The 27,443-nt window shown below is 37.2% G+C and overlaps 1 protein-coding gene across 5 annotated transcripts in view; it reads right to left on the bottom strand.

Moving 5' to 3' along the window:
* Positions 1-27,443, bottom strand: part of Rarb (retinoic acid receptor beta) — a 401,913-nt gene that overhangs the window by 103,322 nt on the left and 271,148 nt on the right. For all 5 annotated transcript variants that reach the window (XM_063256848.1, XM_005008210.3, NM_001172731.1 and 2 more), the window contains 1 exon segment: positions 27,126-27,274. In XM_063256848.1, coding sequence (XP_063112918.1) covers positions 27,126-27,274 — 149 coding nt within the window.

Below are 27,443 nucleotides of genomic sequence, written 5' to 3'. Positions count from 1 at the left end.
GCTCCTGCACTGTTCTTACCCTCACACTCTATCACCTCAACCAGTGTGAGCTCTATATTGAACTTCTGACCTTTTTCTAACAATTATCTTCGGCATCCAGACAGCGCTATCGTCACCTCAAGCCAGTGTGTGACAAGGGCAGCAGCCAGGAATGCTCTGCCACAGTCCCCAAAGGGGACCAGACTGAGGGAGAGGATCCTGCTTTCCTTTCCATCTGGTTTCTCCAATAAAAAAGGGAAAAAAATAAATAGAAATGAAAAGTATACAATTAAAAAAATTACATTTAACTTCCTTTTGCTAATGTCTGTAAGATGATTTTTGGCCTGGCAGGAGACTCCAGATGGGCCGTATAATGAATATAATTTAATACGGAGAACTGGAGTTCACAGAAACACATTTTTCCAAGTCAGAAGGTAGTAGGTCGTCTCACACTGTTTAATGCAGAACACCGGGACAAGTCACCGCATTTCTTTTCTTATTGCACATTGGCCTTTAAACCTAATATTGGTGCTACCAGACCCAAAGCCATCAAAACCAGAAGCTGTCACTGTTGAGATGGTGCTGGCATCAGTGCACACTCACCAAAAGGCCAGAGACCACTAACTGCTCAATGTGTTTTTTCCTTCAGGGTCTCAAGATTTATACTACCAATTAAGGCCATAATGAGTGCCCCAAGTTGACCTCCTAGGAGCAAGAATTAATTAAGCACAGTATTTCTTGGTAAGGAATGACATTTTTCCAAAGGAGTTGTACAAGATAGTCATATTTCCTGATATTACTCTGCTTCCATGTATGATTCCTGATTGTTAACACAAATAGAACCCAAAAACACAGTTTAGTTTATGGTTTTAATTTGACAATAAAAGAAAATTTTTATTTTCATCCTCATTTTGGAGGCAAAGAGGCAGTTTTCAATATATATATCTATATATAGAAATAGTGAAACAAAATTATTTACATTAGTGTAAAAAGAGATCAATTTTTCAATTAGTAACACTGCCTAAAAGAAAGCAGCTAGGATTCATGTTTATAATTATCCCAGTTTTCAAAAATGAGAAGTTGGATTTTAAACTTATTTGTTAGCCAAATTCTTATGCTTCCATAAATTTTATAGTTAGGGTGGAAAAATGAAGTAAAAGCTTATATTTTGTAAACTACACATTAATCTAACCTAGAGATTGACAGCATTCTGAAAAGGGCCAAAAGCAGACATTTTAGGTCATATCTCTGTTGCAGATATTCACCTCTACCAAGAAGGTTGTGAAGGTAGTCATACAGAGCACATCATATGAAAGAATGTAGCTTGTTTTAGGAAAACCTTATTTATGAACATTAACATTTCAATTTTATACAATTTTCATAAATCATTTTACTTGTAAATTTGTTTTTCAAGAATTTAAATCTGAGAAAATTTTCCTAACTCTTGGCCTTACAAAAATAGGTGGGAGACAAGATTTGGCCTTTGGCAATCTCTGGTCTAAACCATTGACATATTTTCAAGTAAACAGTGAGGTTTGAGAAAACATGATCTGCTCTCCCCATTACATAAACACTGTAATTCTTTACATCACAGTGTCAAATTGTGGTAGAAAAAAGTGGTTTTAAGCAAGTCTCTTCATTGCTTGGAACCAGTATGTGAAGACCTCAGTTTTGAAGAAACATCATGGGGGTGATAACAAAGACACTCCTTTCTTTCTTTCCTTTTCTCATCGAGAAAATTCCCGCTATAAATTAGAGATTTTGTCTTCCCTTTTTTTGAGGAGTGAATGTAGCCAGGGCAGATCTGGAAATCCCTGCAGCCTACCTGCCAATTAATGTAGTTAAGTCTAAAGAGCAGGAGTTTTTAAATTCCACTCATTCATCACTTAACAGAACATTTTGGTAGAAAATATTAGGATTTCCAAATAACTTTATAGCTCTGTAAATTGCCAACACACCATCTGCAATTGAATTAACATTTATAACCAAACTGAAATAATAAATAAAGCAAATTACGCTGCAAATATTCACAAGTGCCCAATATGCACTTGAGAATGATAATTAGCATTTTATAATCACACTTCATTTTCTTTATCCAACTCCCTGTCACATTAATGATAAAATATTTTAAACTGTGCTCTATCAGCAAGTGGCAGTACAATCTCTAGATTAGCCATTAACTAACATGGAGAATGTGAAGAGTTTGGGCTGCTGCCGTTGTTCATCCAGAGAAATTTTACTCCAGTCTCCATCATTTCCTATCCTTTGTTTTTTATTTTTTTCCCCTTTGCTATCAAACCAGACACAGATATTTGTTTGATTTGCACCATCCAAACCTGAAGCTGTTTAGGAGCTCCACCTATTCTCTTGCCAGTAGGAAGTTTTCTTCCTTTTGGATGTATGACTTTAAATTTTATTATGTTCTTCTGATCTAGAAAATTGAGAGAGGGCTAATGGTCAAGAAGCTTAAATCACTCAAATGGAGTAACTCTGGTCCTCAAATAATTTTTCTGAAATTTTTTTGTTTGACTTGTCATCCTCAACCATTCTTTTTCAAGTTCAAATAAAAATTAATTCAGTTATATAAACCAAAAAGAGTAAATACATACATTGTTTCAACCAGATTTTCCATCAATTAGCAAAATTTCCCCAAGATTTCCTATTACTTCTCTCTCTAAAACCACTTCCTTAAAAAACAACTGTACCCAAAATACTTTGACTCTTTTTAAAAATTATATATATATGTAAAATTATATATATATATATAGAGGCAGAAGGCAGAATCTCACCATGTAGTGCAGGCTGGCCTTGAACTTGCTTATGCAGCCCAGGCTGGTCTCAAATTCATTGCGATCCTCCTGCCTAAGGCTCTTGCCTCCCAACTGATGGGATTATAGGCATGTGCCCCACGCCTACTGGCTCTTGATTCTTCTATTTTGTGTTCCATCCCCACTTACGTTTGACCTTTAAGGGGTTTCCAGCTATGTTGCTAGGGTGTGTGCATAAGTCCTGCATCTCTGTGTTTCAGTGCTATTTGGTCTGGTAGAGCAGCCACCAGGCATGCATGGCCACTGAGCACTGGAACTGTGGCCATACAAATGGAGACAAAGTCTAAGTGTGGAAGTTCCTTCTAGTTTTAAAGATTAAATATGAAAAAATTAAGTATTTCAGAAATTTTCTGAGAATTGTAAAGTTACAATACTTTACATATTGAGTTAACTAATATCTATGACTGAAATTAGCTTCTTTTTACTTTATAAAAATATAGCTACTATGCAATTTAAAAACACAGAAGTCTACCAGCTAGGGTGGTCAACACCTGAAATCCCAGCACTTGAAGATTGAGGCAGAAGAATCCTGACAAGTTCAAGGCCAGGCTGGACTACATAGGAAGACTGTGTCTCAAAAAACAAACAACTTTGGTCTTATGGCCCTAAACACAAAAAGCCTGAAACATTTTGTGGAATATATGCTCTACTGTTAACTAAAAGTGATGATTATTAGAAAGGCCAAATCAAGCAAATTTTTGAACGAAATAAATTCCCTGAATCCCAATAGGCAGCTGTAGACATTTCAAAGAGTAGTGTCCTGGTCTCAGCCTGCATGCAGTCCACAGTCCTATTTTTATTCAGATAAGGGTTTGATAAGCCAAGTGTTCATTGCAAGACAGAAGGAAAATGGGAATGGTTCTTTGGAGTGCTGTGTGCTCAGCCTTCCATTCACCAGGTCTTGCAGGAACACTGACGGGTTAGAAGGCATATGTAGAGTCACTCTGCGGGCTTGGCTCTTGTGACCGGTAACATAGGTTCAAGTCCTATCTCTGCCTGTTACTAACTGTGATCTCAAGCCACATAACCTCTGAGCCTTGTTTTTATCTTTTAACTGGGGACAGTGTTATTTTCTACCTCATATGTTGTTATGAAGATTAAATGAGCTAATCGGTGTAAAGAGCGTTAAATCCATACCTGGCAGCATTTGTGCTCAAAAAATAGATGGAAACTTTCACAAAGAACATAAAATGATAAAAGGTACAAGGACAGTTGAAACAAGAGTAAGAGGAGACCAGGAAAGAAAGCAAATTGGATATAGATGCAGAGAATCCCAAGAGCATCTGGAAGGTTGCTTTAGTTTGATATGGTGAGAATGAAAGCAAACACTGTCCTGTTAAGGCCTTGCACAAACCACACCCAGCACTAGCTGACCTGAGCTCACTCAGTGGCCATGACTCATAGGCTGCATACACCCTATCAAGGAAACAAGTCTACGGACTGACAGTTTATGGATTTCTTTCTCAGGTTATAAAAGGTAAGCACAGGCTGTCAGTTTTGGGATGAGATGTTTCTGAGTTCTGTTAATGTCTTTCACAATATTTTTAATTGCAGAAATTGTAAAAACACTTTTTTATTCTCAGTAATTTTATCTTTGTAGCATCTACAAAAGAGGTTGCAAACTGCTAATCTGCAAGCTGAATTGAGCTAACAGACATGTTTGTTTTGGCTCAGACAGAAGTATCCAGCAGTCTTTAAAAAAAACTTTTAAATTCATTGCCAACATTTTAGTAAATTTCTATGCTTGCTTTGGCAGCATATATACTAAAACTAGGAGATTTCAATGACAAAGGAGATTGATTTGGTATTCCTTCCTAATATTTTCTTGCATACTGGGAGTGGTGGCACATGCCTGTAATCCTAGTACTTGGGAGACTGAGGCAGGGGAATAGCCACAAGTTAGAGGTGAGTCTGGGCTACATAGTGAGTTCAAGACCAACCTGTACTACATAGAAAGACCCTGTCTCAAAATATTTAAAAAATAAAATATCAGATATTTTCTTGTCTAATCACTGTATGATTTGATTATTTTTCAATAGTGTTATTATTTTTCAATAATGCTAAGCAAAGAAAATCAGATAAGAAAGTTAAATATAAAAAATATCACACCGATTCTTTTACATGAGAAATGAGTATAATTATTATGTATTACAGACATAGACCAATAAAAACAATTTTTAAAAAGAAGTGTTTGGCAAACCAGAAATTGCCTTGAAAAATTCACAGTCCTCAGGTGATAGAGCAATTCTCTTGAAATAGGGAAAAATCTAACAGTGCTAATCTCACATTCCCATAGGGCATTGGTTCTCAGAATGTGGACCCCTTGGTCAGCCCTGCACATCACCTAGAGGACAGGTAGAAAGGCATATTTCTGAATCTGAAGTTCAGGCAGTTAGACTCAATAGTGTGCCATTTAACCAGCCAGTGCGCAGATGTTCTTACCTTCATTCTAAAAAGATGAAACATCGTTTTAGTGGTTTGTCCTAGAAAGTGGGGAATCCAGGACTTGAACTCAAGCTACTAGATTCCCAGTCTATGGGAATTCACTAGCCCAGGCTGAAGGGATATGCACCAACAGGAAAGGCCGGAACTATACCACCCTATTTCATCAAAATCAGGCCTCTTCTAGTCAAATATAACCAACCCTTCATTACATACAGGTACTAGTCACTTTGTGGGTCATTCAAGTTCTTTTCCAGATTCCTGGTCACTGCACTCCTGATAATAAATGCAAGAGTGGGAGAGAGAAGCAGAAGGAGAAGAAGCCAGTTTTTCTCACTTCTTTTGTGGCTGCTTTTAAAAATGTCCAGGAGAGGAGGGGCTTGGTCACACTTTGTGATCAAGTTGAACAATAGGTTCTGTGACTCAGTACAAATCCAGCCTCCCTTTACAGTACATAATGGAGCCTTGATAGATGCTAACCAGGTGAGATGTTTGACCAAGTAAGTAAGAGACTTCAAGACTCCCAAATCTCAGGACTGCTGAACCAAGCAACAAAAGCCACCAAAATATTTCTATCATTTTATAGATCTTAAAATCAATGACATCTAATACTTTGAAAAGTCATTGCATATATGTTATTTAGAAGGACTTGAACAAAATTCAGCACATTTCCATTGCTTGTATGTTAAAGTTTAAATAGGAACTGTTATGGCTTATATCTAAGTGTCCCCCCAAAGCTTCATGCAGTTGTAGGTGGGACTTTGCAGAGGTGGCTGGGTTCTAAAGTATGCGATGCTGGGATCAAGGGTGTGTGATTGCTAAATTAGTCCACTTAGTCCACTGATTGGTGTGGCATAGTTCTGGGAGTGGGCAATGGGAAGAACCTCTCTAGGTATGAGTGCTGTTCACCATTTAAACACCAAGATAAAACTATGCGGGACAGAAAATGTTGCTGCTTGCCATTGCCTGTGGCTGCCGCTACTTCACTACTTTGATTGTTTGTTGCCTTATTTCTATCCTGCTTTGCCATGGTTGCTCCTGCTCTGTGATGTCCCTCTTCCATGTCAGCCTACCTTGGAGCCAGCCAACTATGAACTGTGAGCTACATAAACCTTTCCTCCTTTAACTTTGGATGTTAGGTATTTTGTCTCGACAATGAGAAAAGTAAGACAGGTTTTAATCTAATTTGAAATGTGGAAAAAAAAATTCATGATCAAAGACAAGCATGGATTGTACAATGTCATACACAGCAACAATGAAATTTTAAAAATCAGCCACTTCAGGTTCAGTGAAACACCTCTCACTTTACAATACGGTATTCCATATTAAACCCAGTGCACACAGTATGACGGACTCCCAGTGTAAGTTTTAAGTGAATAACCTCACATATTTTCATGTTGCCCTTTTCCTGACAAGTTGGAGTACACAAAAATTCATGTTCCAGTTCAAAGAGGAGAAAAGACACACATACAGCATTTTTAAAGCAGCTCTGCCTTGGAAATACATATAGAATTTATGAATAGTTGAAGTGCTCTCTCTCCTTTGCCAAAGAATGCAATTAAAAGCCCATAGACATTTCCAAATTGGGGCCAAAGAGAATTTTGGTTGAAGTCCATGGGAGATCAGCACCCTGCCCAAGCACAAGAATAGCTCACTCGGAAAGGAATAAATAATGCCTTTGGCAGGGAACAAAGGAAACATAGACTAGAATGTCTCACAATAGAAGCCACACTTAGTAAAAATAAAAATGTCTTAGGTGTAACAGCACACAACTATACTCCCCGCTACTTGGGAGATGCGGCAGGAGCATTGCAAGTTTCAGGAAACTTAGTGAGATTTGTCTCAAAACCTTAACTGGGCTGGGAATGCAGTCCCTTGGTAGAGCACTTGTTTAGTACTTGTTTAGTTCAATCCTCAGAATTGCCAAAAGTTTTATTTTTAATCACAAAAATAAAACAGGAATAAAAAATTTACACAGTGACCTACAATCAATATGTAGGAGTGGTTTGATTGGACATAGTCACTGAAGGCAGGGGCCTGAACTTGTGGCCAGTCACAGGGGCAGTGCACTGACAGAGTGAGCCTCACTTAAGTCTTCTGATCGACTCCTCCCTCTCCATGGCCGTATTATGTACATCCTAAGCTTGCCTCTCTGGGCCTGCATCAGTTTCTAATGCTTTTCATGTTGAGCTACAAGCCTTCCTAGTACATAAAGATGCATAATTTTCCTTTAGGAGACTCTGAAGAACACATTATCTGCTTGATTTGACATCTAACTGAAGAATGAACCTGTGTTCAAAACAAAACTCACTTGCACCAAACTAGATTTTCCAAACATGGCCATGATGCTAGCTGCTGTCCTAGTTGCTTTTTCACAGTGACCCAGGTACCAGCCCAAAGGAAACACGGTCTGTCTGTATTTCCTCCTCCTTGAGTTAGGTGCGTTTCTGAGTGCTCTACAAATTACACAGCAGATACACTGTGGGAATGCTTAGGTTAAAACACAAAAGGTCTTGTTGCTTCTACCTTGTTCTCTGCAAGTGTAACTTATGGACTCCAGTGCTACCATGTAACAAGTCTGATGACTCTGGAGCTGCCCTTTAGGAAACAAGCCCATATCAGATCATGAAGCATGCATACAGGTGCTTGCGTAGACAACTCTAGCCGAGAACTTAGTCCACAATCACTATCAGACCTTCATATAAAAACATTTCCAAACGACTCTACTTTCTAACATTGAGTGTCTCCTTGGCACTGAGTCACAATATCTGAGGCTCCCAACAGCTGAGGGCAAAAACAAGTTACCCTCATCCTAAATTAGTGACCAAAAAAATCTGGGAAGGAAAAAATAAAGCTGTTTTATGCCATTAATATTTGGAATGGTTTGTTACATGTTAAAGGTAACCAGGACACACCAAAAAATTTAAGGGTCATTTCAACCATACACTATTTTTACTTGTTACTCTTATTTTAGAAGTTAAAATCCTAAAAAAGAAGAAATTCCATTCTCTCTACTATATTAGAATTGCTATTTTAAAAAAAGGAGCTATTTCATGTGTAAACCCTTGGTGAATTGCTATATGCCCTATACTTACAGGATTTATCAATTCAAAATGAAAAAAGGCGTCTTCTATTTCTCTGGTATATATAATAAATGGGAAATTACCAACATATATGAAATTCAAAATCAGTTCAACTAGAGCCTAAAAATTAACCTTAAAAATTGGCAAGTTCAACAATCAACTAAAGAGTGTTAGTCATTGCTGGCAAACACTAACAAATCATTGCACCAGGTGGAAAACTGAACCAAAATGTTCTTTGATCATCTTCCCCATACCCAGAGCAGAATAGCAACAGATAGCTTGGAAGAGACAATAGGAATACATGGAGAGGGGACTCTGTAAACCTCTCAGGATTCAGAGGAGCACCATTCCAAAAATGAAAATCATGCTGGGGATGATAGTGAAAGCCTATAGTCCAGGTACTGGGGGGAGAAGGAAGACTTTAAAAGGCTCACATGCTTGAGAACAGGTGGGGCAACATATGAAGACCCATATAAAACTTATTATAAAAAGGGCTAGGAATGTAGTTCAGTAAGGGAGCAATTCAAGGCCTCAGATTCAATCCAGCACTGAAAAAAAATCAAATGAAGGAAGCCAAATGAAACCATCTTCCTCCTCTTCTTTTCTGTAAGAACATAGTTGGCTAACATTTTCCTTAGCATCTCCTCTACTTGCCCCTTAGCCTGGTGATAATTTGAACCTAAAACAAATATGCTCTGATCTTGTTTGTTTCTTTCCCTTCCCTCGTCCTCCTTTCTCTATAATTTATTATTGATTCATTTAACAAACATTTATGGAGAGCCTATAATCATGCCACAGTTTGTTGTAGGAGTTGTGGTTTGTGTCTGGATGTCGCCCCAAAGCCTGATACAGTCATGGGGGTGGGTTTGTAGAGTTTGTGATTGATTCACGGTCCCATGCTGGGATTATGGGTGTGACCTACATACAATATAAGGGACAGAAGGAGTCTTCTCTCCACACTCCTCCTTTCTTGCTTGTTGCTTTTACTGTTTTTTGCCATCATGAACTATTTCCTTCAGCATGTGCCACACTGCCTTGGAGCCAGGTGTGTAAGGACTGAAACTTCCACAAACTGTGAACTAAATAAATCTTTTCTTCCTTCATTTTGGGCATCAGGTATTTTGACTCAGCAATGAGAGAAAAGTAACCAAGACAGTAGGTGCTTAGAATACCTAAGTGAACAAAACTTACAAAGTTCTTCCTCTTATAGTATTCATATACTAGCAGGAGAGAAAACAGCAAATAAATAGATAAGTAATAATTTCAAATAAATTGATCCTTTTAAATGATAGTAAGTGCTACAACAGAAGCCTCACTATAGGACCCCTGGTTCACCAAGATAAATAGCAGCACTTCTAATCAATGAAGACTCAACAGGCCCCATTGAAGAAATGGTAATGACACAGAATGGGACAGCAGCAGGCCTGGGACCAGGATCTCACATCAACACAGGAACAGCAGCTTTCCTTCAACATGAGGGGAGTTCCCTTGAGAGAGAGAGGAGATTATTGAGAAATAAAATGAGAGATATGCTACATTAATAATTTTGTGTATGATATGTTTTTCTTCTAAATGTATCTTATTTAACCATGCTTAAGGAACTTGCAGAAATATCTGTAGAGAAAAATATTATAAAACTACAAGCTATGACAACCCAGAATGTTGCTACTTGAAGGGATTTATCAAAGTGTCCAGTGTGAATGCAACTGTACAAGACCACTGCACTGAGAGCTACATGGTTATGGGAGAAGGAACAAGTGAGGCAATTTGAGCAGAAGGCATGGGTTAACATCTGTGACTGTCCATTCTACTTTTGGACACATGGTAGAAATGTGTTTCTCTATTCCATTTGTAAAGAACTGAGAATAAAAAGTGATTTGGATAAAGTAATCAAGAATTTCTTTAGTCAATGAATTGTGAATGGAATCAACAATTGCAATGGGAGGCTCCCTAGAAAAGAAGAGGACTGGGCAATTCTCCATCATCTTTCCTTGCAAGGGCTGGTGATTTCTGAATGTTGGTGTTTCTATCAGTCTTGATCAGTGAGAGTAAAATAGCATAGAACTCTGCCTATGCAAAATAAATGACTATTGTTTGAAGTCACAATTTTGAGTTTGTTTGTTTGTTGTTACAACATGGAGGAATTTGAGCTTTATTATTTAAATAGGCTTCTAAAATACTCAATGCTTAATACCAATTCTATGAAACATTATCTTTGGTAATTGTTGCTTTCTCATTCTGTTGTACTGACATAGCAGTCTACCTACCCTGACACATTACAGAATTTCATTCCTTGAATGTCACTGTTACCATCCCTCACCCAACAATTTTATGTTTAATAGTATGCACAGTGGAGCACAAGAGTATTGTCTCCAAAACCCAAGGCTTATAAAGATAAAATGGGTGCAAAAAATCGAATAACAGGAATATCTAATCTAGACTTTTTGGGGAGGATATCGGAGATCAAACTCATGACCTTGTGCTTGCAGGCAGGCCCTTATGCCACTGAGCTAAATCCCTGGCCTAGTCTAGACATATTAACTAAAAAACTATTTTAGGTTTCTTAAATCATTTAGGTTTTTAAAATCTTTTAGGTTTCTTAAATCCATGTTATCAGTTTTGGGTACTCTCTGATTGCAATATCTTGTATATAGGTATAGGAAAACAGATGATTTAATTATACATTTGCCAAAAAAAAATTATACATTTGCCTTAAAACCAAGTACATTCAAAGATGATGTAAGACTCATGTAGGCTTTATTATATAATAGATAATTGTGTGAAGATCCTACCTGTCACAAATATTTCGGAAATAAATTCATTTTCTATATGCATATTATATAAAACATAAGGCTCAAATTTTGTCAATAAGCAAGAATCAGCACCAATGTGCACTTTTAAAAGATACTATTTTCATGTAACTTTAAAGCAGGAAATAATTAATGAAGAATAAAGTGCTGTTTGGTGAAGAATTATATCCTTAATTCTATTTCAGAGAAATAACCCAAATTAACAGATTCATCTAATTTCTGATACCCTATCTCAAAATTTCTGGCTTTGAACTGGAATCTTTCATACTTTTTCTATCACACATCCATACAGCAAACATATTGAAAACTTTCCAAGTACTTTAGCACAATGTTTTTGAGGAAATCATCAACATAACATATTGTACATTTAAAGGAAACAGCTGCCATTGAAATACAGCTGTCAGAGGACTGGGACTATAAATTGGCTAACTTTGGGTCAGTTTAGAGAACATGGCTGCGTAGCAGAACAATCCTGTGGAGACTGATACACATTAAAAACCATCCCTCCCTTTAAAATGCCATTATTCTCATAACTTGCTGGACTTTATTGTATGTGGTAGTATAAACAAAATTGCTATAGGCAAAGAGATAATATTGAAACCATTGATCATTTTTTTTCTGTTACCTGGTTCTAAATACTCTACAATGCTTTCATCCACTTGAATGGTGTTACACAGTCTTGATATATTTGATGCTATAGCATATGAAGTTATATTCAAATATTTCAAAGAAAAAGACTCTATGGTAACTACTATTAAGTCGGGTTATTTGGTGGTGAAGCACTAGGTTGCTGAAAGTGTTATGCTTTAATTTGTATTGTTATGTTGTTATGCCCCCTTTTATCTCATCCTCTCCCTTATTTATTAAAAAAATCATTTAATTTTTAAAAAAAATATATCAACCAATAAAAAATGCTCCTGGTTCTGTAGGGAAAAAGAAACCCTTTACAACTGTTGGTTAGAGAGTAGATTAGTATAAACACTGTGGAAATCAGTGTGGAGATTCCTCAAAAAATTAGGATTAGAGGTCCCATTCAACCCAGGTATTCCCCTTCTGTGTATCTTCCCAGAATGATTGAAAAACATCACACCACAGTGACATATGTGAAACCATAAGGTTCAAAATATACAATAGTCACTGTGAAATGGAAGGAAACTGTTTAATAAAAAGAAGAAACTAAGATAGGAGAAAAGAGAAAGGATAGAAGGGAAAAGAAAAAAAGTGCAAGTTAGTTATACCATTAGTGTCACTTAGTTCACTGAATAGGAAAGGTTGTGCTAATATTGATTGAAGTAATTTTTATGCCCATATTTTGTACTTGAGTGACTAAAAAAATGTTGTGTAATTTATTAACAATTGTTACTTTTTCATTATTTTGTTGTGAAAATTTGTTTTACCTTTTCTTCTTAATATTAATAAATAAAGTAATAAAAAATGCCATTATTCTCTAACTCATTCTTTATGTTGATGAGGAATAAAACACACAAGTCAGGGCAACCGCTTTCAAAAATATGTCTCGGCAAAATAATAATAATAATAATAATAATAAAGTAAAATAACTCAGCTACAAGTGGAGTACAACATGGAGAAATGAGATCCAAACTAAAACTCCCATTTCCCTAAGGAACAGTCAGATGATCTCTGCTAGGTTTGAGTAATAAAGATAATTTTCATGATTTGGGGGACTTTCCAGGCCCACATGAATGGTAGTGTTGTGTATTTAGAATGTTGCTATTTTCAGATTTAAAAGCACAGAGAAGACTTAACATTGCTCGATCATTCTAGTTCCTCCAAATTTGTTTAGCCATGAAAATCCTTTGTAAAACCAAAGTATTCTCCGGTGCTCCCTCAGAAATTTCTACTGCTCATTACTTTAGAGCTCACAGAACCCTAGAAGAACATTTTACACGCTTCACTTCAGTTGCAGCCAGTATGAAGGTGCTTTTTTGAGACATATAAAAAGCTTCCATAGGAGCAAAACTGAGAGAATCACTGAAGATTTTTTTTCTTATTGGAATATTTATTTTGCTAATCCACCAATCTCTGTAACAAAAGAAGCATTACATAAAAACCTGAGAGAGAGAAGGGTATGTGTGATAAAACATAAGTGCTGTCTCAGGAATACTTGAGAACATGTTAGGAAGTTAGATTTACTGTATTTGCCTTCCTGCATTTTGACACTAGTGAACAGGAAGCAGACACCCTGGCAGACAGGCCACCTTGACTGTACTGACAAGTTTGACAACAAGCTTTGTAAAAACAGTTCTACCTTGTACATTTGTGCAGCCTGCACTTCACTGCTTTTAAAATAAAACAAAACCAACCCAAACAAAAATGCCCCAGGCAACAGTGCTAGCCACAAAACTGGTGCCAAAAATTCAGGCAGGACTTTGCAAGCAAAGGAATGTCATCTTTTCAATATGGAACAAGGAACAACGCTCTAATGGGCCAGGCCTGCCAGAACCCCAGCTTTTCCTTTTCACGCCAGACAATGCAAGCATTGTACAGGCAAGAGATACACACAGATTATTATTCCCTCTCTAGATTTTTTTTCCAGGATGAGTTCTAGGGTGCACAGAACAAAATTTTTCCCATTTTATGTTTCTTATCCACATAACTCATCTAGCCTTGTCTCTAAAGTGGAAAAATACTGAATAACAAAAGACATAGTACCAAAAAGAATAAGAGAATTTGGACCCCAAAAGAAATAATTTTGATTGGACAAACTCAGTAACAAGGAAACATCTAGAAGAATATGTAATTTTCATGACATGAGCGTTGTATTGTGCTAGTATAATTTGTGTGCCTAAGGACACATTTTTGTCGTAACATAAAGACAGACAATAATTAGTTCATCTGGTGCTTCATGGAGAGGACAGTCATCTGTTTCTAAGGCTGGCAGAAAAATTGGCTTTATAGGTCCTATGATAGAAATGACAATTTTAAGCCTTGTTCTCCAAAGGGATTTTCCTGGGTCATTTTATCTACATGTGATTTTTGCCAGTGAGCTAAGACTGGAATCTAACCCTTGATAAAGATTTAACTCTAAAACAGGCATAGTCTTTGAAAATGTCAAAATAGAATATACCAGGAATATGGATATATTTATAGTCATAGAATTTAATGAGATTCAGGCAAAAAGCAAGCACAGAAATGAATCCAAAGAGGTAACCATTTCAGAAACAAAATCAGATGAGATATCAAGGACACAGATGGTAAAACTTGGTCTTATCAGCTCTTAATTTCCCATCTATGAAATGAAAGTGAAAAATAACTTATTCCATCTATCTCTAATATTATGAAAATTAAGAAACCAACCAACCAACCTACCTACCTATGGTAGAAACTTTTAGCTCTCAACCACATTTCATTATTTCTGTCCCTAAGAGGCCTACACCTGGGTGCACGGCTAGACAGCACCTCCCAGTTCCCTCACAGGTATTTTGGACATGTGACCAGTTATACCAAATGATCTGTGGCATTCCAGGGCCAACTTTTAAGAAGCAGATGTGCTCTCTCCTCCAGGCTCTCTGACCCATGACACTAACTAGAATTAAATGCTACTAAGGAAATAGTCAATGCAAAGCTACTACAATGGATGGAGTCTGAGTTTCAAATCACTGTGTGGAAGCAAGGTGGCTTCTAACCAGGAACATGGGCTTTGAGCCATTCTGTAAGGAAGGAAATTCTCTGGAGTCTATTTTTGTTTCAGCTAAGCCTATCCAAATTGTATTCTACACATGATAATGCTATAGAAATACTATAGAGCCAGGGATATAGCTCGATGGCATAAGCGCCTGTCTGGCAAGCATAAGGTCCTGAGTTCAATTCCCAGTACCAAAAAAAAAACAAAACAAAAAACAACAACTGTGGTTTTATACTGCTAACAGATGGGAGCAGAGGCAATTGTGGAGACTGAGAATTCACCATCCTGCTCTGATGAAAAGGTGCCAGGGGCTAATTAAACTGGAAGGTCTTCCCAGATGACTGCATTTCCGATTATCTCTCTACAACAATCCACTCAGGAGAAAGGAAAATATAATGGAAAGTTCCATTTACTCACCAGTAAAAGGGTCAGAAAGAAAAGAAACATTTTCTTCCCAAAAATGACTAAGATTATTATCTATGAGAATGTAATTTCATTGAAATAAAATAATTTTAATCATAATTTATATCCCTCTCAGGAAAGCTCAAAAGTATACTTTAATTTCTGTTACAAAATAACCTGAAAAGTTGGGCATGATGGTGCACACCTGTAATCCCAGCACTCAAGAGGCTGAGGTAGAAAGATCACTGTGAGTTTGAGGTCAGCCTAAATGGCAGTGAGACCCTGTCACAGGAGCAAGAAAAAAAAAAAAACTGAACAATTTATTTCTTTTTAGTTAGATATATTTGTTTTTTTTTTAGTTAGATATATTTGTAACATATGGTTGTCATATATTAGATGAAGCACTGAATTTTAATGATTTTTATTGAAAAATATTGATTTTTGGGGGCTGGGGATTTAGCTCAGCGGCATAAGCACCTGCCTTGCAAGCAGGCAGTCCTGAGTTCGATCCCCGGTACCGATGAAAAGAAAAAAGAAAAAAAAAAGTGTAATTAAAAATATTGATTTTTTAATTTAAATCTTTACAAAGCAGAGAGTAAAGACTTCATTGAAAGGTGAGGCATTTTCAGCTAGACAGGTTAACTATGGATGTTGGAAATTCTTCTGGTGGATAACAAAGGCAAAAACATTTATTAAAAACTATAAACCTTTAGTTTGTTTCTTATGACGAAAATAGCAAACAAAAGTGATCTAGATATTTTCAAATAACAAACAAGTAGCCATTTAACATAGCATTCTTGAACACTTAACCATTAAAACAATTATAAACCACTTAAACTCATCAAATTAAGTAAACTTTTCACCCAGTCAACATGAGAAAAAGAATATAATGTTGGAGGCTAATTCAAAATTTATCCTTTGCTTCTATTTATATACTAGGAGGAGAAAAGGAAAGGTTTTCTTTGTTGTTTTTTCAACCCAAAGTGAGTTCTCAATTTAGAATAAAAATGTTTTCTCTTTTATAACTACCACTATAAAAGCTAGTGTCTTGATGTCTCTGGATACAGAGGCAGACACTAAATGTTGAGATTTTTCTATTATTTAAAACAGCAAGGGCCTACCGTACTCTTATTCTAGCTCCCGGGTCTTAAGAATTTGTTTAAAGACTATCAAGGAAAATACAGTTTTTATAGTGAAGAGTTAACTAGCAGAAGGAAATTACTAAGAAAGTGAGCTGGATTTGAGCCACCAAAGGCCTTGTCCTGTTTATAAAGTTTCACAAAAGTTTACATGAACATATCATTGCGAGCTTGTATAATTAAGTGTAATTCATTATCTAGTTGGGTAAAATGTATTCAGTTATATTCCTGCATGTAGCATCATATATCTGATTTACTACACTTACTTTACAACTGTATTACTACATAATTAAATGTAATTTATGAGTTGAAAATACATATTGCGGCCCTACTACATGTCACTAACACTGTCCTGCCTGTTCTTAATCAGTTTGTGACAGGAAGAAACAGTCACAGCCCATATGGAGTTTACAATCTGTTGGAGGAGGCTGGTATTAAACAAAGCACTCGAAAACAAACTAATTTGAATTATGACAAATGCTGCAAAGGTATTATGATTTAAATCTATAATCTACTCAAAGTCTCATGTACAGAGGTGGAGCTATTGAGGGTGACTAGATTTTAGACGTGCTATATTCATGCACTGATGAGTTCTAGTTAAATGTGCTGTTACGGGGCTGGGGATTTAGCTCAGCGGCATAAGCACCTGCCTTGCAAGCAGGTGGTTGTGAGTTCGATCCTTGGTACCGATAAAAATGAAAAAGACAAAAAAAAAAAATGTGCTGTTACGAGATGAGGTCTGGCTGAAGAAGGTAATTCACTGTGTGCTACGGCTTATATCTAGATTCCCCTAAACCCTCATGTGGTCATCAGTGAAGCTTTTCAGAAGTGCCTGAATCTAGAATATGTGATACTGGAATTAAGGAAATGGCATTGATTCATGGTGTAATGCTAGGATTAAGAGTGACTCATTCTGGGTGTGAGTGCTACCTACCATCAGGGCAGGTGGCCTGCATAGAATATGAGACTGAAAGAGGGCTGTGTGGTTGCTGCTTATCACTTGCTATTTCTTCATTACTTTGATGCTTTGCCTTCCTTCCACCATGAACTGTTTCTCCTCTGTGATGTCCCTCTGCCTCACCAACCTGCCTTGGAGCCAGTCAACTATGAACTGAAACCTTAAAAACCTGTGAGGCACAACAAACCTTTCCTCCTATAATTCTGGGTGTCAAGTATTTTGTCCCAGAGATGAGAGAAATAACTAAGCAGTGCAGATGTGGCTGTGGAGGATCTCTCGCTCTCTGTCTGTCTCTGCCTCTGTCTCTCTCACCTCCCTCTCATTTTGCTTGTTCTCTACTCCCAGTCACCATGAGGTGAGCAGCTTTCCTCTGCCAGGCTCCTCAACCAAGATGTTTCTGTCTGGGAGCCAGAAGATCATGGACTGAACCTTCTGAAACCTGAGCCAAAATAAACCTTTTCTCCTTTAAATTGCATGTCAGATATTTTGTAGGAGGGAAGGGAAACCACACACACACACACACACACACACACACACACACACACACACACAGTAGTAAACAACAGAAAACTAAAGGCAGGATCTATGCTGGAGTTACAGAAAAGACTTCTCTGAGGAGATGACAATGAGTCCTTTTGAATGTCTTAAGTGCATTCCCTTACTGGAATATCTAGGGTTATATAACTTAATGCCAACAGAATGGATTTTCCATTCTGTTTAATAATTTTTTAATTGGTTGTTTCTCTGACTTTCTAGCCCTGTCTTCAAGTTTTTCCTAGAACACTTTTCCTCCATTTCTTTTCTAGCAAATGCTTACGTGGTAAGAAAACTGTGTTCTACAAAGCCTTCTTGAAATGTGTCAGAGCAACCAAAAGTTCCTCCTCAGTGCCCACTCAGTGCCCTGCCCTGAACTGCTTGTTTCTTGCTTATCCATTCATTGATTCTTTTATCCATTCTATCAGCAGGTGTTTACTATGAATCTGTTACTTGATGAGCACTGGTCTGTGTACTTTCTAGCACTGAGATATAACTCCAGGAACAAAATACACCAAAATTTTAAATTTTTGTATATTAAGAGCCTTTCTCACAGAAGGTACTTAATCTACATCTGATAAATGAGGGACTAAGTCAATTCTCTATTGTTGGCCAACCTGAGGATTTATGGAAGACCTGCTCAGTGTGATTCAAAGACTACAATAATGATGATAAAGGCAGGCTTCACAATCAAGTTTCACATACAGACACTGCCGTGCTTTTGTTATATTATACAAAGTCATATTCTTAAGGCACAATATTGTAGCAAACCACTAAACAGAAGCAATTAGTGGGGTGAGGAAAGGTAAAAACTATTCTCAAACAAAACATAATGTTTGTAATTATTATCATGCCAATTAAAAATATAGTATTAGGTGACTTTGGTCAAAAAAAATTCCTAAGCACTTTTATAGTATTTAACAGAAGTTCTAAAATTAAGTGCAGATATTCATCTTCTTGATTACAAAACTTTTTGTGACTGAACATTCTACTTGGTGTCTGCCAGGAAAACGGAGCCCAGAAGCCGGACACTACCATGGAGATGAGGGCAGGGCTTTCTTCAGAGGCCAAGAAAACAAAGGCAGATGAGAAAATGGACAGAATTAGCCCCAGGGACTGAGGAAGTTAGAGGAGTTTGAATCCTTCAAGGCTGCTTTAAATAGATAGCTACCAGTGTGACCTTCAGCAAGCATTTTCTCTGTGTCCTCCTGCAGAAAACGTACTATCCTGGCTGCCAGGGACCAGCCTGGGGCTGAATGGTGGCTCTGAAAGGCTGGCATACAGATGGGAAGTTTCCAACAATCAGTGGCAAAGTGGAGACAATGGAACAAAGCCTCATTTGGGAGTGAGTGCACCTGGATGCGGGTCCTGTCTTCTAGCTAACTACATTTTCTAGGGAAAGATTGTCTTGTAAATTCTCTTTTTATTTCAAAATATAATTTCTTTTATGAAATAATCAATAGGATAGAGTATTTTAAGTGTGACCTACCTATTCTGTCTTTTAATTTAATGTCTCATGAAACCCCATCTTAATGACAACCCAGTATGGCTTCCAATCTTTTGTGCAGCTAAAACACTGGGGTGTTTTATAACAGGTACAGGATTTAATCCTAGCTCTACCACAGATTAGTTGTGTGTCCTTGACCAAGTTCCTTATCCTTTCTGAACCACGGCTTCTTCCTTTATAAAATGTGGGACAGAAAGCCTACCCTACAGAGCTGCTGTTGGAATTAAATGGGCTATGGCTATAAAATGCCCACTCCCTGACATACAGAAGTATTTAACAAGGGCAACATTTTTTCCTCCCTACTCCATGCACTGACTTGGAAACACAGAAGACTGCAACTCCATATAAGCCATTTCTAACAGGTAGTCAGTGTAACTACTGGATGCTATTTGCATTTGCATTTGTCATGGGACTGGGATCCCACTTGCAGGTTCACATTCACTTTACAGATCTGCTAAGGCCTCCAAAAGAGTCAATGGTCATACTGAGAACAGGCAGGAGTACCTCAAGATCGCAAGTGTTTGGTTCCTGACCTAAAACGCTTTCCTCTTCCTTCTTAGCCATGAGATCCTACTTGACTCCTACCAAATTAAGTACCTTCAGTTATGCTTTATCAGACCACTTTGTTCATTTTCTTCCAACTTTGTATTATCATCTGTCCACTGTATGATACAGAAAGTTCAATGAGGAACTTTATTTTCTTTGCTGCTGTAACTCTAGTACCAGGCACAGGCCGCGTAACCTGGTGAGTGTTCAAATAACCTAAAGTAGCTGAATGATAAGCACAGCTATAAAAAAATAAACAAGCAAACAAACAAAAAATCTGCCTAATAACCCAGGAAACAACAGGACACAGTCTATAAGCACATGATGTCTCTGGTAGGTTCACCTTTCTGTTGTATGGCTTTCCCACTTCTCTCCTTGCTAAGATAGGCAGTCTATTTCTAACTACTGAATCTCGGCTTAGTTTCATAATTGCATTGGTCAATAGGACATTACAAATGTGCTATAAGCAGAAGTTGGAAATCATTAGTATGCTCGTGATTGCTCTCTTTCTGATGGTAATGAGTCTCCCACTATGTAGACAAGCCCAGGCAAGGATGATAGTGAGCAACAGTTTGGAGAGAAGATTTAGGCATCACATCAAGGACCGAGTCATGTGAATGAGGCCATTTGATCCCACCTGATCCAAGTCCTGCTTGTCAAAACAAGATCTGTCAGTAACTGTAATGAGTAATACATGTCCACTGGTACATTTAAGTAATGTGGTAAGCAGGAAAAGCTGATAAAACAGCTTGAAGTGTGCATTCTAAAAACTTTGTCAAAGTAGGACACCAGGTGTTTTTAGAAGTAGTTGTCATAAGAAGATTATCAATTTCTTTTACTTAAATTGAGTATAAATGAGGGGTGAAGGAATGGTCAGATAAGGAGAGTAGCCTTGAAGCTATCAAGTCTTAGATTCTTGACATAGGGACATCAACTCTTTGCAGTGTGTGTACTGTTATGTGGCATAGCCTGGAATTATCACAGGCCTATAGTCCTCAAAAACTCACCTACCCTGCTCACTCTGGTATGAAAGCTTAAAACGGTGTGACATAGGATATATCACCTATGCAGTAAGGCAGGGGTAAGAGAACTATGGCCCGAGGGCCAAATCTGGGTGAGTACTTATTAATATAAGTAAAGTTTTGTTTCTCAGAGCCATATCCGTTTTTAAAAGATTATTCATGGCTTCTTTCATGCTACAATGGCACAGGACATATGACTCTCAGAACCTAAAATTATTTACCATATGACTCTGTAGAAACAATTTGCTAACCCCTGCTCTACTGTTATCTGGGGAGATTCAGGGTGGGTCTTAAACTGAGTCTTGAAGGAAAGAGTCAGTGTTTATTTTTGGAACTAAGGAATGAGGAAATGCTGAAGGAACATTATGAGACTAGTACTATGATTAGAAATGATGTTACTTCACCGCATGCAGAAATCATTATTATAAGTTAGTGACAATACAAATAATAACTAGGCATGAATACCACTAGTATCAGGTATGATTCTATACAGAGGGGTTTTTACAGTGACTCAATTTATGCTCACAAAAATCCTATGATGTACATGGCATTCTCTCCATTTTATCAGATAAGAAGAAAAAGAGAAAATTTTAAATGCTTATCCAATTTGTCAAGCTAGAAAGTAGCCTAGACAGGACTGAATTCCTGGCATTCTCATTCTAAACTCTATACTCTTTGAAAGCTAAAATTGAAAAAAGAATTGGATAATTAAGGCCAAAAACTGTACATAAATTTTAGTTGACAGGAAAAGATTTCCTAAAGATACATTATTTTATATCATCTTATGATTTTACATTTAATATGGTTTTATGATTTTATATTACAAAACCTTCTTGGCTAACTACATGACATATTTACCTTATATATTCTTTGTACCCTACAAAAAGCTGCCATTAATGAATTGGAAATCCCCTAAATGGGACATCCCAAGGGTGTGCTTAGTGGTTATGTTGCCATGGTGATGTTGTGTCAATACTGCAGCCACTGACCATCCCCAGAGGTGAACTTCAATACACTTATTAAATTGTGACCATCATCTGATGTCTGTTGCAGTAGCTCAGATTCCCATCTGGTCCCTCGGAAGATGGAAGGTTCTCTTTCCCTAATAATTCTAATAAGGTGATCCTGGCTATGACAGGCAGAAGCTACTGTATGCTTTACATCCTAAAGTTATACTCTAGGTTCTGTTTGGAAGTCTTACATTCGAGCAAAAGCAGTCATCCCAGAGTACTGACTGTGGATCTCTCCAGGCAAAGGCTGAGCCAGCATCTATAGGACAACCAGGCACCATCATGGATTTGCTGGTACCAAAAAATGATATCATACATGTGGCACATTGTAAACATCAAATTAAATTTAGGCAGAATTCTTCAAGAGATGTTCCTTCTCAACCTACTACTTTACTATCACAGAGTAGAGACTCCAGATAAGTAGTGTCTAGTAGAATCAACATTTTACAGATTAATAGAGCATGAACTAACGCACATTTTCTCAAAGTCATTTTGGCTACTTGTATCAAAACACTTAAAAATGCACAAAGCCACTGACTTATAAAGTCCAATTCAACTACCTTCTTCCAAGAAAAACATCATCAATATATTAAAGGTTATACATTGAAGTATTACTTATAAAACAAATTGGCAATATCCTAATTGTATAATAATAAATTAGTTGAATAAATGACATAAGCATAAACCATTACATTAATTATATAACCAAAAAAACATATGCAGCTACTTACATTTTGTTCATAAATTATTAAATGTGAAAATCATGTTAAAATCAGTATACAATATAAAATCCTATTTTTGTAAAGAAATAAAAATAAGAAAATGCATATACTTATAAAAAAAACTTGAGTTTTAACATGAGTTCTCTTCTAAAGAGAGAATGAAAGTGGTTTTCATTTTCTATTTTACACATGTTAAAATCCTCATTATACTGGTAATTTAAAAAATAATAAAATTACATTTTATTTTTAAAAGTTGTATTACTTTTTTCTTTACCTGTTACACTATACCATGGCTTCTCCCATGGGTTTTTTAGTTGTGTGGGATTTTTTTTCACTCTATTTTCCCAAAAAGTCACTATGTGGGCCAAGTTTTTGTCCCACCAGGAAAAAAAGCAATTTGTGTATCCTGAGGCCCACCCACAATACTGTGATGATCAAATTCAACATCTGGCTGTAGAACCCATCTGACCTAGCTGGGTTATCGTTTGGTTGAAAAGACACGCTATCCATGACTCTGAACACTTTAAACAAGTTTATCAAAGTTTGTGCTGGTAGGAGTCTTGTTTTTGTTGGGGTTCTTCCTACAAAGAGCCAGAATCCCAAACTAAGAGGTCAGAGAGTTAGCTGACTAAGAGATTAGAACAGTTTGTATTGTACTGACAGTGAAATAACTTAATTTTCAGGTCCCAGAATCTGCCACTAAAAAAAGGTGCTAGATAATTTCTTTCCCAAAGACATCATGGGAGCAGGTAAATGGAGCTAGAATATACCTCCTCTAGACTTCTGTACATGAGATCATTTAAAAATAAAGGAGCATCTTTTCAGTCAGCTTTCAAATGAACATCAGACCATGATTTATGTATATGTTACACAAGAAACAGACAAAATGAACTAGTATTTCACTGAAGTCTTCCCAAATTTCAGGAGAAATTTAAGTAGATTCTACTTTTTAGCCCATGCCATCTGGTTTCCTATATAGCTCTCCTAATTATCATGTCAGAAGCTACTGGAAGAAAGAGAATTTCTTTAAAATAACCTTCACAATCCCAGAGAAAGAGCAGTATCCCTAAGTCTTCAATCAATTTCCTCCAAACTAGCCTTAACCTTACATTGTTAAGCACCCACTGCATGCCACATGGTTTGAGGTGTTGGCCAACAGAGGACTAAGCTAGTCCTTACCAGCTAGAGTTATAAGAGTAGGATGTGTAGGGTGTCAGACAAAATGTAAAAATCACCCATATTTTCCTTCCCCTAAGTTGATTCCCTTGATAATATGACTGTAAAGCTCTTCCTATTAAGAATGTTTCTTCCCCGACTATCTTTAAGATTTGCTTTGGCCAGTTAAAGCTTAGCAGAAGTACAACTGGATAGTATCAAAATATTAAATACTTAAAACTTAAGGAAGTGAAAGACCTCTGCAAAGAAAATCACAGTGCTCTGAATAAAGGAGATTAAAGAGGACATCAGAAAATGGAAAGATATCCACTATTTAATGAAAGCCCAATCAAAACGCCAATAGCATTCCTCACAGAACTAGAGAAAACAATCCTAAAATTCATATGAAACCAGAAGGGACTCAGAATTGCAAAAGCAACCTTGGGCAAAAAGAACAAGGCAGGAGGTATCACACTCTTGGATTCAAGTTGTATTTCAAAGCTACAGTAATAAAAACAGCATGTTACTGGCATAAAAACAGACATAAGGATCAACGAAACAGAATAAAAGATTCAGAAACAAGCCCGGACACATTTAGCTCTCTGATCTTTGACAAAGGAAACAAAAGTACACAAGAGGAAAAGATAGGGTTTTTAACAAATAATGTTGAGAAAACTGGCTATTCACATGCAGAATATTAAAACTAGACACATCTATCTCACCATCTTAAACTAAAATCAAAATGGATCAAATATCAAAATGTTAAAATAGAAACAATTTGACAGAAGATAAAATAGGTAAAACTACTGAAGACATGGGCAACAACCTTCTGAACAGAAAACTGAATGCGTAAGAAATAACAAGAATCTACAAATGAGATCATATCACATTAAAAAGCTTCACAGGAAAGGAAACAACCAACAGAATTAAGAGACAGCCTATGAAATGAAAAAAAATATTTGCCAGCTATTTATCAGACAGGGAACTAATATCTAGGAATACATAAAGAACTAAAATAAATAAATAAATAAATAAATAAATAAAAGACCCAAATAAAAGACCCAATCAAAAATTGGGCAACTGAAAGGAATAGACACTTCTCAGAAGTAGTGCAAGGGTTAGTAAATACATGAAAAAATGTTCAACATCACTAACCATTAGAGAAAAACAAATTAAAACAACACTGAGATTCCATCTTATTCCAGAAAGAATGGCTATCATCAAGAAATCAACTAATAACAAATGCTGGAGAGACTACAGGAAAAAAGTAACCCTTTTACACTGTTAGTGGGAATGTAAAGTAGTAAAACAATTATAGAACTAAGTCTGGAGATTCCTCAAAAAACTGAAACTAGAAATTCTGTTCAACCCTGCTGTTCTCCTAGTTATCTTGCAAAAGTGGGAAAGACATCTTACAGTAATACACACCTGAACACCCATGTTTATAGCAGCACAATTAACTCTTGGAATCCACTTATATGTCCATCAGTAGATGAATGAATATTTACCTGTGTGGTGTTTACACAAAAGAGTATTACTCTACCATTAAAAAAAAAAAGATAGAACTTAAGTCATTTGTAGGAAAATGGGTACACTTTGAAAGCATTATGTTAACTGAATAAATAAGACACACAAGCTTAAATATTGCATAGTTTCTCATATATGGCAAACCCAAAATGTAAATAAAGAGCAAGTCAAAAATAGGTAATAGGAGAAAAAAAAAGGAAGAAAAAAGTAGGCAATAGGAAGTAAGGAGATCTTTTGCAAAAGGAAAAGGGCACCACGAGATGGTGGGGGAGGAAGGGAAGTGGATGAAAACAAAGAATTAAGATATATATTGTATACATGTGCCAAATCCCCATGAGGAATATAAGCACTGTATACTGCAAGCATGTACTAATAAAAACTTTTTAAAGACAGAGAAAAGTACAAGTGCGATGCTTCTGAGTCCAGGCCTCTGGAAATGTTATATGCTGCTCTTCTCTCTTCTGGAATCTTTTCCCTGTGAATAACTCTGGCCAGCACACACCAAGGAGAGCTGAGGCTCCCCAGCCAACTGTCAGCTTCTCCAGAAGCTGGGCTGACAGGCTACCATGCAGCAGACCAAAGACACCCAGTAGATCACAGGTAGGACCCATTGAACTAACTACACAGATAAGCCTGGTCAGAACTGAAATCCCAGGGAATTCTAGTAAAGGATTGCTGTCTTAAGCCATCAAACAGTGCCTACCAATACATATAGGAAGTGCTAGTTCTGATAAATTACATATAAACATGTCAAGGAGCGCCTGTATGATTATTCCAACCTATTCAAAATTATGAATCAATTCTGATGTACAAACAACAGAGCTGAACAGCCATCCAGAGAGAATTTAAAAGAAAATATGTATCTAGGGAAAGACTAGCTCAAAGCAGCCAAAGTTCCTTTGAGATTTGTTGGTTACTATTTTTGTTTTTGTTTTTTGAGACAAAGTTCTTCACTGTGTGGTTAAGGATGGCTTTGTACTCATTATATAGCCCAGGTTGGCCTTGAATTCACAGCAATCCTCCTGCCTCAGCCTCCCAAGTGCTGGTATTATAGGCAGGTACCATCATGCCCGGCTCCTCTGAGAAATTTTTATGCGTAAGTTGAATTTGCTTATGAATCATTCTTTGGTAGGTTTTTTTTGTTGTTGTTGTTTCTGTCTCTGTTAAAGAAAAACAAGAAGCTCTTTTACTCAATTAAGCCCATTAGACTTGATAACAATTTTCTAGCTTGACTCAAAGCAGCCATATTCTCTCTGACACATCTTTAGCCTCCAGTACTCAGCAGGCGGAAACTTTAAATCTAACTTCCTTGAATTTATGACACACATGCAGTAGTAAGTCCCTAGAGGCTGAAAATCAAACTGTAATTCAAAGGCCACAGGGCTAAGGAAGCAGCCAGGAGATAAATTCCAGTTTCAACCATGGATTGTCTGTTAGTTGATTCAGTGGGCTGTCAATCATATTTAAAAATAAAATAAAACTACAAAGACACCAGATGGCATGTTCTAAAGAGAAACGCAATGATGTTTTTAAGGATTTCGTTAAGATGTCCTCATCATCTAAAAAGAACTGTGATATGGGGATATTTCAAGGGTTCTGGGATTGCTGGTCTCCATCAGTCACTTACAGACCCTTCCAACTTTACGGTAAAATGACACAAGGAAGTGAGGCACACTGTCAAATACAACCACACCCACCACACTTGGTGGTAGTGACAAGGCAGAGGTCGAAGCTGCCCACTTGTGGGACTGGTGAGGCAACCTGCTGAGAGCACCTAGACAATGAGCTGCTGAGGCACAGAAGCACGGTACTCACCTTACATCCCTCACAGGCGCTGACCCCATAGTGGTATCCTGATGATTTGTCCTGGCAGACGAAGCAGGGCTTGTATACTCGAGGGGGAGGCAGTGGAGACGGCGGACTCGGGACAAGCTCCTCAGAGCTGGTGCTCTGCGTTTCAATCGCTGCAATGGAGATGGGGCAGGGGTAGAAAATGTATCTCAGTTCCTTTATTTTTCCATCAGTGAATTCATACACCTCAGCTCCAAGTTAAGCAGCAACAGTAGCAGGGATATGCCCATAGTGATAATTGTTCTTATAGACACATTGGTGACAATGTTGGCATCCACATGG

This window comes from Cavia porcellus, unplaced genomic scaffold (genome assembly GCF_034190915.1).
Source record: "Cavia porcellus strain 051 isolate PalLab524CR breed Dunkin Hartley unplaced genomic scaffold, mCavPor4.1 scaffold_10, whole genome shotgun sequence".
In the NCBI taxonomy this organism is placed as follows: Eukaryota; Metazoa; Chordata; class Mammalia; order Rodentia; family Caviidae; genus Cavia; species Cavia porcellus.
Note: the sequence above shows the minus strand (reverse complement) of the source record. Positions and strands in the feature narration are given on the sequence as shown.